The 13,590-nt window shown below is 37.0% G+C and overlaps 1 protein-coding gene across 1 annotated transcript in view; it reads left to right on the forward strand.

The window, feature by feature from the left end:
- Positions 1-9,272: 9,272 nt before the first annotated feature.
- LOC103269106 (cGMP-dependent protein kinase 1-like) overlaps positions 9,273-13,590 on the forward strand; it is a gene marked incomplete at its 3' end in the record, with an annotated part of 1,006,822 nt that continues 1,002,504 nt past the window's right edge. Inside the window, exon 1 of the mRNA XM_008066679.2 lies at positions 9,273-10,038. Coding sequence (XP_008064870.1) covers positions 9,728-10,038 — 311 coding nt within the window. The remainder of the gene's footprint in view (positions 10,039-13,590) is intronic.

Consider the following 13,590-nt stretch of genomic DNA (forward strand, 5'->3'; position numbering starts at 1 on the left):
GGTTAGCAGTGCTGTTGGTGAAACTAGGACTATGTGTTTTTGTCCCAGATATTACTGTGTATGTAGATACCAGGAAGGAATTTCACCAATGGGAATGATCCTTGTTCTTTCCTATTAAATTGTCTAATTTATCTTTAAACTATTAAATGTCATGAATGCTTGAGTTCAACACTTAAAGTATTAGAAGAAGGAAGTTCTCATTTAAATAAACTCTATATGTTTACCATTTATTTATGCAATGCAAACAGATATTGTATGTATTTACTGTATATTTATTTTGGAAATCCATAATATATATTGAAAAATTAAAATTAGTGATAATAACACAGAAAGAAATCTATTCTTTTGAATTTTTCTCAGTGCCTCCCAAATGTGGTTGACCATGGCACCCTTCTTCTTTACACTTATCACCATTTTAAGGAACTAATCTTCTTTATTTCACACTTGGAGGAACTGTAGTATTATTTTGATGGTTGAAAGTTCTGTGTTAGAGTCATTGGGTTGTGAGAAGAGCTTTACTTTGACCACTGGGTTTAGCAATTGCAACAGCTGTTACCATGTATGTTTTTTGGTTATTTTTCTTTTCTTTATTATGAAATGCCTTACAGTTAGATAAAAATTTGGGTATTATATTAATAATATGCTTTGTAGTCATATTTGTAGTCATATTAGTAATTCAATGAATATATATACACAATGTGTATATATACTTAGAATCGCAAAATAAAAGATATTTTAAAGAAAATATTTATGTAATAAAAAATTTTATGTAGTTTTTCAATGCATTTTGAAATGTATTTTTACATTTCTTCTTGGGGTAAAAACTTTGTGTAGTATCCCATTAAAAAATATTAAATGAATAAAGTTACCTTTTGGCATTTTAAAGTTACTACACTTTAAACATTTCAAGTGCTTAAAGACCAATCATGATTTCAAGGAATCAAACAACTGAATTCTGAGAGTTTTATGTGAAGTTTAGGATACTACCTTTTAATTTCTATGAGTTAGAGATAGACTTTCTTTTTCTTGGTAATGATTGCTTTTCATATTTCAAGGACTTTCAAAATCCTATAATGTGGGGAAACTTGAGCTGTGTCTGAAGAGAGAGAAAAAGTAAGCAAGATAGTTTACCCTATTTCTACACTTAGATCCTTGGCAAAGAAGTTGAAAGCAAAAGATTTGGGATGCATCCACCCGGTGTGCCTCCTTACTTTTACATTAATGAGGGTTGGTCAATAGGATTTGGATTATATATCACACCTATGATATATGCATGCCTATGGGGCTAATGCCAGCGCATACACACACACACACACACACACACACACACACACACACACACACACACACTGCCATTAACTTTATGTGGATCCTCATATTAGCAAGAAAAGTTCCACATGGTTCAAGTACAACAAGAGGCATAATAGAACTAATTTAGCATTTCAAGTACTTTAAAACAATTTTTTTATTAAAAAAATTTTAAATTTTCTTCATTTTGATTTTAGATTCAGGACATACACATCCATATTTGTTATATGGCCATATTATAGTGGTGGGGATTTGGTCTCAGGTGGCCCACTCCCCAAATAGCCCAAATAGTGTACATTGTACCCAATAGGTAATTTCTGAACTCCACCCCCCTCTCCCACTTAACAGCCATAAAGATGGAAATAACAGACACCGGGGAAATCAATGAATTTTGTTCTCTGTAGCAAATTAAAGAGGCCTGCAATTGGCTTTAACAAGTATTATTTACTGAGATATGAGGTAATATTTTCATGTGAACCAAATCAGACTTCTATGTATAATAATGATACACATAACAAGCAGAATAATAATATAACTTTAAGAGCACTATACTGAAAACTGGGAGACTTGTGTTCTAAACTTGCCTTTGCCTTGGGTGAATTATTCAATTTCTTTGATTTTTAGCGTTCCTTAAATTTGAAATTAGGATGTTGAATTAAATAATCCCAATGGTTCAGTCCAGCTCAAGATTCTGTGATGTTCATCATGAGTAAAGAATAAGGTCACTGTTCTAGTCGGTTTTGTGCTACTATAATAGAATACCTGAGACTCAACAATTTATCATGAATAGAGATTTATTTCTTACAGTTTTCGAGGTTAGGAACTCCAAGGTTAAGGAGCCCACATCTAGTAAGGACCTTTTTGCTGTGTTATCCCATGGCAGAAGGACAGGAGAGCTTATGTGTAAGAAAGAGAGAGAATAGGTTCAAACTTATTCTTTTATCAGGAACCCACTCTTGAGATAACTGACTCACCTCCACAATAATATCATTAATCCATTCATGAGGGCAGAGTCTTCATGACCTAACCTTATTAGCTCTTAAAGGTCCCACCTCTCAATACTATTGCATTGGGGATTAAGTTTCCAATACATAAACTTTGGGAGAGACATTTAAACCATAGCATACAACTTTTTTTTTTTTTAAGGAGTTGGGTTAGGGTGGTGTGTCAAATCTTGGCAAATGTTACCATCACGCCTTTAATTTTTTTTGTATTTGTGTGTATGTAATGTATATATTTGTTGTTTGTGAATGCCCTTTGAAAGTGACATGAAGTGGTTAAATTAAATAATACAGTGAATGTGGAAATACTATCACATTAAGTAAGTTTCAGTTCTGTGAGTGCTGAGAGAATGTTGCTTGCTGTGTACTGATGGAGAATCTGACAAGGGGAACTGGAAAATACAAATATGCAAATTTCACTAAATTCTCTATGTTCCTAACACCAGTGATTATTTTTAACATTCTACAAATAAACATTTTGAAGATTTTTATGTAATTTTTTCCTCTTAAAATTGGTAATCAACATAGATGCTTTCTTTGTCTTTAAAGTGAGAAATCAAGATTTATTAAGAGGACAGAAAAGCTCCCACAGTGGGAGGGAACCCAAAGGGGTTGTCCCATAGATGCTTTTCTAAGGAAGATAAGTGGCTAGAATTTTGTCTGTATTATATTCTATGGAAAACTTAAAATTTCCATAATAATTCCCTAAATTAATTCTTTGAGTAAAAAAATTCTTATATAATGGAATGACTCAAGACAGACACCAAGTAATCTGCACTAAAACCAAAAAAAGTGTAAAAGTCCTATTATGTGGGGCACTGAAACTATAATGATATTTTAAATATTTCTGTTTCTGGTAATTTTGTTATATAGGTGTTTGCACATTTGTCTTTTAAGTCTAAATCTGAACCACTAGTATTTAAAGTATTCTTTACCTACCAGATTAAATAACTGTGCTTTGAAAAATGATTTTTTTTTTTTGAGTTGGAGTTTCACTCTGTCGCCCAGCTGGCGTGCAAGGACACACTCACGGCCACCCCAGCATTGACCTGCTGGGTTATGGCTATCCTTTCACCTCAGCCTTCCAAGTAGCCGGGACTACAGGCAAAGCCTACCATGCTAGGATAATTTTTTGATTTATTGTAGAGACAAGGTCTTACCATATTGCCCAGGCTGGCCTTGAACCCTCAGGCTCAGGCAATCCTCTCACCTCAGCCTCCCAAAATGCTGGGATTACAGGCTTGAATCACCGAGCTGAAAAATGAATTTTTAAAAATCCACTCAAGACCAAGAAGGAATTATTGAATCTCTTCTAAAAATGTATATTAGGCAAGGTGATTGATAATTTTATAATTGGTTACACAAATATAATTGTCTCATGGGCCAAGCCAGGGAATTCCATCCTTGTTTCAAGAGCAATTCTTTCATAAATATTGGGCACCATATCTTGCCCTGAGATGATATCCATTTGTTTTGCCAGCTTCCTGCTTCATTTGCCTGTCACTGAAAAGGTGTGTTTCTAGATCTTCATCTTATGATGATTGTATAAAGGTCATAATATTGAGAGTTTTCTTAATCTGAAGTTAGGGAATGTTTACTTGCCCATTAAGTTATGAGTGAAGATTTCTATATATTTCCCTACTAAGTCTTCTTTGCCTGCAAATTCCCTTCTCCCCAATCCCTGAAATTCTCACAATATTAAAAAAAAATTGGAATCTTTTTGTTGCTCAACTTAGTTATTTTGCTTACTGATAAAAATTCATTTCACCCAAACTTCTATTTTATTGTCTTTCATACATTTTCAGTATTTTCCCACCTTACTATTTTAATGAGCTTGCTAGCAAAATTTAAGTTTTCTTGACTTTAAATTTTGGCTACAAAACATATAGGAAGAGAATAGATAAATTATATCAGCTTTTAAATGCTTTTAAAGTAAACACAACATCATCAACAACAACAAAATCATTGACTACAGAGCTCTTCTTTAAGCACCATGACATCAAATCTGTTTTCAGAGCAAAATTATTTTGCAAATGTTTTTGAATATTTTGTGAAAAATACTAATCCATTAACTTACTAAATGATGTGCATTTAGTATGCCAGAAAAATAACTGAAGTGGAAGTGAGAAATTGTTATTTATTTATTGTATGGGGGGAGATTATTGATGTTTCATGCTATGTACATATTCACTGGGCTTAAATTGCAGCAAAAATGGTGTTTTTATAAATAAAGCATCTTAAATCTTATTTTATGCATTTAAAAATTTAACATTTATTGGAAAAATACAGTAAACCTAATATTTTTCTTCTTAAAAATCTTTCAGTTCTTTTGGTCATCGGAAATGGGCAGCTTACTAAAGAGTACAAAGAAATGCTTATTTTGTTTGATAGTGCAGGGATTTTTTGTGAGCACACATTTAGGCTGAGATGCAATAATAACTTACCATTATTTTAAGCAGTGGAATATAAGAATTCATTTCAACTAATATTAAGCATGACACTAATTCAGAATTAAATGCTAAGCACATTAGCAATTATGGTACAGTGCACTATTACTTTCCAAGTCTCTGCAGTAAGTTTTTCATCATTAATGGTTTATTTTTTTCTTTTCCATGCAAAAATAATCATTTCAAATAGTATAACTTCAAAGCAGCCCAACTATTAGAATGTGTACTTATATCAATTTAAATATACCTTCCTTATGGCCAAATATACCCACCTAACACAATCATAAGACTATTTCTATAGAGGTTAATCAAATAGCAAGGGCTGGAATTATTGGGCTTAATCCATAGGAAACCAATCTAAGTTCCAGTTTCTATAAAAACAATGAAACCAAAAGAAAGCCTTGAATCCTTGTCTAATTTATCAAAGCATAATTAAAATTCTATTCTCTGACTCATCCCCTTTACAGTCCAAAGACAATTTCTGTGGTGTATTATTATACATTGATATAGGATGATTGCTTTCCTAAAACATATTCACACCAACGAATATGTAATTGGGTTTGCAATGTGGCTAAAATAATAGGTATTATTATTGCTTTGGTTTTACTTTTCCATCAGTAAATTTGAAAGCAAAATTTGAAAATATTTATAATCTAGAGAGCCTCAGCAATCTTGAATTAAATACAGTGACCAACTGTCTTAGTTTACTTGGGACTGAGAGGTACTTAGAGCTTTTTATTTTAAAACCAGGACAGTCCCAAGCAATCTTAGCATTAAAATCAGGACACTCTCAGGCAAACAGATCTAAGTTGTTTACTAGCATGAAACAGTATTGGAGTAAAGACAGTTTGGGGAAAAGGAACTTTAAAAAAAAAATCTTGCTCCTGCTCTTTCAGGATTTTTCAAATTTCCCCTCTGTCTACCTTCCCAGTCCAATAGTCAAGCAAGTTGATGTTAAGGACACTCTTATCTCTCTGGATCCTGAACAAGTCAACAGTAGTACTCGGAAGTCCTGCAAAAGCAATGACCGGTGCAAGCTTGAGCTCTATGTGAAATGCTCTGGATTTGAATTCAGACTTTTCCATTCATTAGCTGAGTGATTCTGTGCCTCCATTTTCTCAGGTATAAACAGAAATATTCATAATATTCAACTTATAGGGTTGTATGAACAGTGCCTGTTTCAAGAGTTCAAGGAAGTTAGTTATTTTTATTGTGATCTTTATTATGACTAGCAATGTAAGCAACTTGGAGCAAGCCATATTTACATTCACTGGGCTTAAAATAATAGTAGCCAGTAATAGTAGGCTCCCTATCTGGAGTCCCAGGAATAAAATTGCTACTTTTAGCAATCATCTGCAAGTGTGGCTTTCACTATCTAAGAGCTCAGTATTATTTTTGTTTGTTGATTTGTTTGATTTTCCTGTTCAAGAATTACACATGAAATGGCAGAAGAAAATTTTAAGCTTAGGACTCTTCCAGGAAATATAGTTTCTGTGGAATGGACAATTGGATGATAAATTATGGTTCTTTTGGGGCTAATTCTGCTTTTAGTGAAAGATGATAAATTCAACAGACATTTAAAAAATATTTTAATAAAGCTAGTTTATTGTATACTTTATTCAATGATTCTGAGATTTCATTAAGGAAGGCATGGTGATATTTATTCTCAGTCATGAAGGCTGGATGCAAAACAGAACATATAAAAGTTCAACATGCCACAGTTTGCTCTGGCTACCAGTAAACTTTGTTTCTATTAAAACTATAACAAAGGGAGACTACTGAAGGCAGGTTGTGAGTTGACTATGGAACTCTAGAGTATGAACTCAGTTCCTTCAAAATTGCATTGTTCTGAGTGTTAGCCTCTATCATCGAGGCCTCATCCCAGATAGGCAGTTGGGGGAGAGCTCAGTTCATGCCATTACCCCCTACTCCATTCCAGATGGAATTTGTGGTAGACGCTTCCTAATTAGCAGAAACAGACTTGTGCCTGATCTTTGACCCTTGTAATTTAGCCAACTACGTTTACTATGGGACATATAGTAAAGATAATTTGTCTGTTGAAATGTAATTGCAGGACCTAGATTTTTCACATGAAGTGTATTTCCAGCATCAAATACATCATTGAAAAACTTAGTTAAAATATTTAATTCTGACCTCAAAAATGAGATGGAAAAGCATAGAATTTGGTATATATCTAATTATAAAGCATTTAAGGGAAAATCAGATTATTTTTTCATAATTCAAATAATTTTTTCATAATATTCTATACCTTGAACCTCTTTTAAATTCAGTTATAGTAGTCATATCTTTTCAGTTGTTTACTTTCTTTGTACTTGTTTCAACAGATTCCTGACTCTCAGTATCAGATCCATCCTGGAACATATTCTGTATCATGAAACTTCCATTTAAAGTAAAAATGTAATGTGTATATATCCTATAGTTGCATTTAGATATGCTAGCTTAAATAGTGAACAGTACTTACACAGCTCAGTGTGCAAAACAAATCCTCACTTTTGTTCAACATTTCTGAGTTTTTTTATTAGAGTGCAATTTTTTATTTTTGGGGGGATACGTTAGTTTTTATTTTCCCTTGTACATGTAGACTGGCTTTCTACAAATGAGCAAGAATCTTCTGTACTTTGTGCTGCTCAAAGACATTAAGCCTTAGAGGAACTCAAAAAACAAAACCCAGCGTAGCAGTTGTCTAATCATGTCCCCTAATATTGTTTCTAATGTATTTTAGACACAAACTCTTGGCCTCACAACCCCAATAATAGATCGATTGGAAAAAGTCATTCAGTATTAAATATTTTCCCACGGAAATAAAGAATTCCCACAGGTTAAACAAGAATTTGACCTTTTGTTTTGAATAAGAAAATTGTCATGAAAGCTTTTAGAATACAGTCAGTTATACAAAGTCACAGTACTTTTGTTTGGCTTGCTTTTAATTAAAACAACAGTAATTCAGAACTATTACTTACTGTTGACAGTATTTGTAAGTTATTTATGTTTGTTCATTGCAGATGAAGATGTTTTGGGAATTATCCCCTTTATATATAACATTCTGAAATAAATGCACTTCTGAAAATGTACATGTTGAAAATCATAAAAATAAAGGGTCTTAGGTCATCTGCACTAAGAGAATTGGCTCATAATCTGTATGAATGTTAGGATTACATAGCCTTTGTCATTTATGCCTCTAATTACAAACAAGTACACTTTACATAAAAAGATTGTTAGTGTTATTTCCTTTTTTCTTTCTAATTAAATGCAAAAACTTGTGTATTCAAAAGCAAAAGGAGGAAGTTTTTTAGTGCTAATATGTGTCCTTAGTTAAGTTTAGATTTTGGTGAATAGTTCTATATTGCAATTCAATTTTAATGTTTTTCTATCGACTTTGTTTTACTGTTCAAGATTGGCCAAATGGAGCATCGAGAATTATGATTTTGAGTGCACAAGAATAGTCATTAAAAGGCTGCTATTAAAGATGCCATAAAACTGGATGAGTTGGTTCAGATTTTAGTAAGTATTAGTAATTTTGGTATTAGTCGGGTATTCGGAGATTCTAAACATTGGTTCCCATGATGGGAGAAAAACTCTTGGACAGGAAGGATAGCACCTAGTTGTCATCATTTTAGGAAACATTGAGTGGGCAGGGATGGAGATGGGTATGAGTTGGGGGGGGTGACTGGTTACTGTATAGTGTACCATTTACTATGTTACCACACAGACCACACAGCTTCTCCCTCTCGTTTACGATTTGCCCTCTTACACAAAGTTTGTGTCAAAATTTCTTGATGGCCAGTCAAGTGGAAAGTTACATTCTTAACAGCTTGGTTGTCAGGAAAGTAATATTTTTAAAGATATGGTTCATTTTCAGGATGAACTTTTTGGAGCTCCGAGATGACTTTTAACTCCTATCCTCTCCACTGCCCAATTCAGCAAATGGAAGAAGCAGGCAGGGCCCACTGGTAACGGATCCCAAATCTGTTGTTGGCCTTTGCCCTGAAAAGGAGTTCCTTGATCTGAGTTTGGCAGGGACAGAACGGAGAGTAACTGGCAGAAGCAAGCAAATAGTAGCAACGCTTGGGGGGCGAGCGGGAGACTCCCCACCCCCATCCCGCATCCCCAAAGGCAGCTGGCTGCAAGGAAAAATCTCTCTCGGGCACAGACTCGCTCTCCTCTCCTGAGAGGCAAGTTTCTTTGCCAGCGTTAGCCACCTGTGTGAGGCGCTCCCCGTGGGAAAGGTGGCCTGGGAGAAGCGACACTTGGTCACACCGCAAGGGAGCTTCTCTTGATGAGGCTGGCGGTCAAAGCACCTCCAGAACTCAGAGCTTTTAGGATGCAGAGTCCTCTCTGCCCTCGCACGTTGCCGGGATCGTAGACCAACATTCTCCCGTCTGGCACGCTCTGGAGCCGACTGACGCCTCCCCAGTTTGCCCGGCGTGCTCCAGGTCCTCTCTCTCCCACCTCCCCACCATCAAAGTAGTGCTCCCGCCCGGCTCTGCCCGCACACCCCCGGCGCGCCTGGGAGGGTTATCAGGCTCCCCACACACACCGCAGCTTCCTCGCGCGCCTGGCGCGAGCGACCCGGGCGGACCAGCGCCGCCTCCGAGCCCCCGATCCCAGTCCCCTCCTCCCACTCCCGGCCCCTGCGCCTCCGGCTCTTCCCCCACCCGCGCGGCGGCGCCCCCCGCGTTCCAGGTTCCATCCCGGGTTGGACCTGCTGCTCTGCTCATCCCCGCACTCAGCCTCTCGGTAAGCCCAGAAGTGGAATCTGCACACTGAAACTCCGGCGGCTGGAGCCGGCGGACTGGGCATGCTCAGAAGCCAGGGCTGGCTTGGGTCTCAAGTAGGAAGCTCTTGCACTCGGGAGGCAGCGGCGACTTTGGGGAAAGTTGATCGGAGAGGGGAGGAAGCCCCAAGACGCGGAGCAGCGGCAGGAAGGAGCCCCCGGCAGCCCGGAGGAGCATGGGCACCCTGCGGGATTTACAGTACGCGCTCCAGGAGAAGATCGAGGAGCTCAGACAGCGGGATGCTCTCATCGACGAGCTGGAGCTGGAGTTGGATCAGAAGGACGAACTGATCCAGAAGCTGCAGAACGAGCTGGACAAGTACCGCTCGGTGATCCGACCAGCGACCCAGCAGGCGCAGAAGCAGAGCGCGAGCACCTTGCAGGGCGAGCCGCGCACCAAGCGGCAGGCGATCTCCGCCGAGCCCACCGCTTTCGACATCCAGGATCTCAGCCATGTGACCCTGCCCTTCTACCCCAAGAGCCCACAGTAAGCAGGGGTTGCGCGCCGGGGCCAGGTGGCGCCCTGGCGGTGGGGAGCTGCGGGTCTCTGTATTGTCTGTTGGCCCCCGCCCCTCCCGCTTGCCATGTCTGTCCTCATCCTCAGAAATGTTTCATTTTCACGGGCACTTCTTGCGGGGCTGTGCACGTTTCTCAGAGCCAGACTCACTGCACATACGTTGCCTTCGTGTCTTTGTCAGATGCCAAGGTATTGTTTTTAAATATACATATACATTCATATGTGCCACCTAGTGTGCGTAGAGTTTGAACGCGTCCCAGGTGTGTGTCCGACCGTGTGTGAATGTAAGGGGAGGAATAAAAAGCTCCCCCGTCTCTCCGAAGCCCTGGCAAACCAGCCCAGCTGGAAAATCCTAAATGCAGGCTCATCAGACTTGAAATGAAAGGCGTCTGATATCACCCTTACTTTCTATGCTTTTGTGGCTCTCCCGGATTTCTCTACCTGCTGGCGCTGCACGCTGGTACCCTTCAAACCTGGTGTTCTGTCATCATCAAAGTGTAAAAAAAATAAGCAAAAACGCATATGAAAGAAAAGATTTTTAGACTTCCTGAATTGGATGACATTTACAATCCATAAATGGAAGCCTAGTCTGTTGATTTTTAAAAAAATATTTTTTCGTAACATCTGAGGGAGAAGACTGCTTATTTTCCTTAAGGAATTTGCATAATGTTACTAATGGAGCAGCTCCCTCTTCCAAGAGGGTTGCCTATTCCCAGGGTCAAATCTAGATAAGCACACCTACCTTATTTACAATGTAGATACATTGTTTGCCTTACTCCTGTCTTCTAATGCAGCCACTCTGGTATTGTTTTTTGCATTTTGGAGAACTGTGGAGTTCTGATGTAAGTGGGCTTCATAACTTGAATCGGGAAAATTGAATGAAACTTGTTATACAACACTCAACTCGGAGTCCATATAGTGAGTAAAGAAACAGGAACATGAGGTTTACACAGAATGTGGGAGAACACTTAAATGAACAGTATTTTTAATTCATAGATAATGACATAATTGATGAAACTAAGGCTCTTACTACTCTACTAACAATATCACATTGGCCAAATGACATGTGTTACATAATAATACAAGGTCCCTCGAAACCCTTCATTTCCTAAACACAAGAAATTAATATAAGGAGAAAGTAAATGTTTGATTATCTCTGTTGGTATTTATTAGATTTTGGGGGGAGAGATCCTGAGTATGCACGTGTTATACTTTTGAAAACTTAGAGTTATACCTATATGGTTGTCTTCCATGGAATGCTTTCCGTTCCATGCGTAGGTTTAGCTTAAGGAGGAGTTTGTATTTTGCGGAGGAGTAAGGGAGAGACAATAAGGATAAACATTCCTGGGATCCTGACCTTACTAAGTTGCCGTGATAGTTCAGCAGACGTAGATCTGCCTTATAAACCTGAGTGATCTGAATCCTCTTCAACTTTCTCTAGTAAATTAATTTGCAGTCCTGACATGCTTGCCTGTTTTAGCTAACAAGGTACATGACCATCTCTCCTGGGCCAAGTTTTGCATAATGAAAAAATACTCAAAGACTGCTCTCTGCATCTTTAAGCATTCCATAGGATCTCATTTTAGTATCGTCAGAACTTTAGAGTAAAACAGAGAACACTCCTCAGCCTTTATAAAAAGACCATTTTAATAGGTTTTCTAATGAAGCATGATCATGCCAGCTGATAACTCCAGTTAAACATTCTATCAGAGAAGATCTAAAGAAATCTAGGCAGTAGGGGAACAACTGTGCAATGTGATAATTTAGAAGCCTTGTGGTGTTTGACACATAGAATAATTAGATTTTAAAACCAAAAGTCCAATGAGGGAAAACAAAATTAGTGTGGCAAATAATTTACACTATCCTGTGATAATAAACATTTTATCTATTGAAAAATATTGTGCGTTCTGATATTTATTTAATAATCTGTATTTTAAAGAGCTCAACCATTAAGATATTGCCATGATGGTTTTGATAATTTTGAAGTATTTTATTGAAGAAAGTGATAGAATGTCTTCCAAGCTTAAATAAATTTGGAAAAACATCTGTTCTTTTCTCACACTTACATAAAGAAAACTAGAATAAAATTGGCTTGAGTAGTAGAAAGCGTACCTTTCTTAGAGGAAAAAGAAGTAAAGTGTATGCAAAATGATTATATCTTATATCATTTGAATGGTTGTACAAGGTAGCTCCTCAAAAAACTAAGAAATCCCGCCAAACTGAAGAAGACTTGTTGGCATTTCAATTTATTTCACTATGAATAATTTGATTATACAGACTCACTGGCAACAAGTGTTTATGGTTTTATCTTTCATCTTTACTATATCTTAAATTTAGCCATCTTTCTTAAACTTACACATAGATTATTGTGAGTTCAAGTTGAAATAGACTAAAATTAATTTAAAGTTCACATTCATGTTAGTTTTCAATTCTGTTTCCTGATCATGTAGGTAACTGCCCAGTAATGTTCTGTTCAATTATCTGATGTATGCAAATATGTTTTCTTTTCTGCTGACTTAGGTTGCCTTCTGAGGATTGTAATTTTTTAAAAATTGTTTTCTTAGTAACTTTCGGTTATCTAAAAGTAATGTAAAATGTAAACTAACTTAATATCTTTAGACATCTTAGAGTTTTGGGTTTGGAATTTTCCCTTTAATGTGAGAATTGGAGGGAAGGTTCTGTCAGATTCCAGCATACAGCCAGGACACTCCTGCTGCACCTGTGAGGTGGGAAGAGTGTTTTGATGGTCTCGTTCACAACCTATAGAGGTACAGTCCTTAAGCTTTTCTTATATTATGAATGCAAAGCAAAAAACGGATGTGGCAAATTGGAATCTATATTCCATTAGTACCAAATGACTACTTGAGAAACTAAAACTACTAGACTGTATATTTTGATATAAATCGAGAAAATTCATTCTTAAAATAAGAAAAGCACCAATTATATGAAACCAGCCTATTGGATGTGTATATGGAATGGTTCTTATGGATTTTTTTTTTTTTTTTTTAGAAAGCAGTATTTATTGAGAGGACAGAAAAGCTCCCACAGTGGGAGGGGACCCGAGGGAGTTGCCCCTTGTGGACTTTTATTGTAATTTTATTTTATAAAATTCTATTCCTGAAAATTAACTCTATAATTGGTTAGATCATTCAGTCTCTGATATTTGATCTAAACCTTTTCATCTTTTGAAAAATATTCCCAAATCTTTTCCATTTTGTTGACATTAGGGCTTCATGTCATTTTAGTTGGACTATATAGACTTGAATTCCTAAAAGTTGTTTGTGTCTCCATATTTTTGTTAAGTTGTTGCTTTTCATCCCAGAAGTAACTGGTTTTCAGAGAATCATGGCATATCCTGCTCTGTTTCACTTTTTGATTGTGAAATACTTTGGAGAAGCTGAAGATTAAAAAGTACGTTTTCATTTTTAAGAAGGTGCTAATTTTAATTTTAAAAGTGATCTTATATGATCTTTTAAACCTTGACACTAATGTATCTCAAGAGAAATCGAATTTTCCTAAAGG

This window comes from Carlito syrichta, unplaced genomic scaffold (assembly GCF_000164805.1).
Source record: "Carlito syrichta isolate Samal-C Ts95f unplaced genomic scaffold, Tarsius_syrichta-2.0.1 Scaffold309088, whole genome shotgun sequence".
Taxonomy (NCBI): domain Eukaryota; kingdom Metazoa; phylum Chordata; class Mammalia; order Primates; family Tarsiidae; genus Carlito; species Carlito syrichta.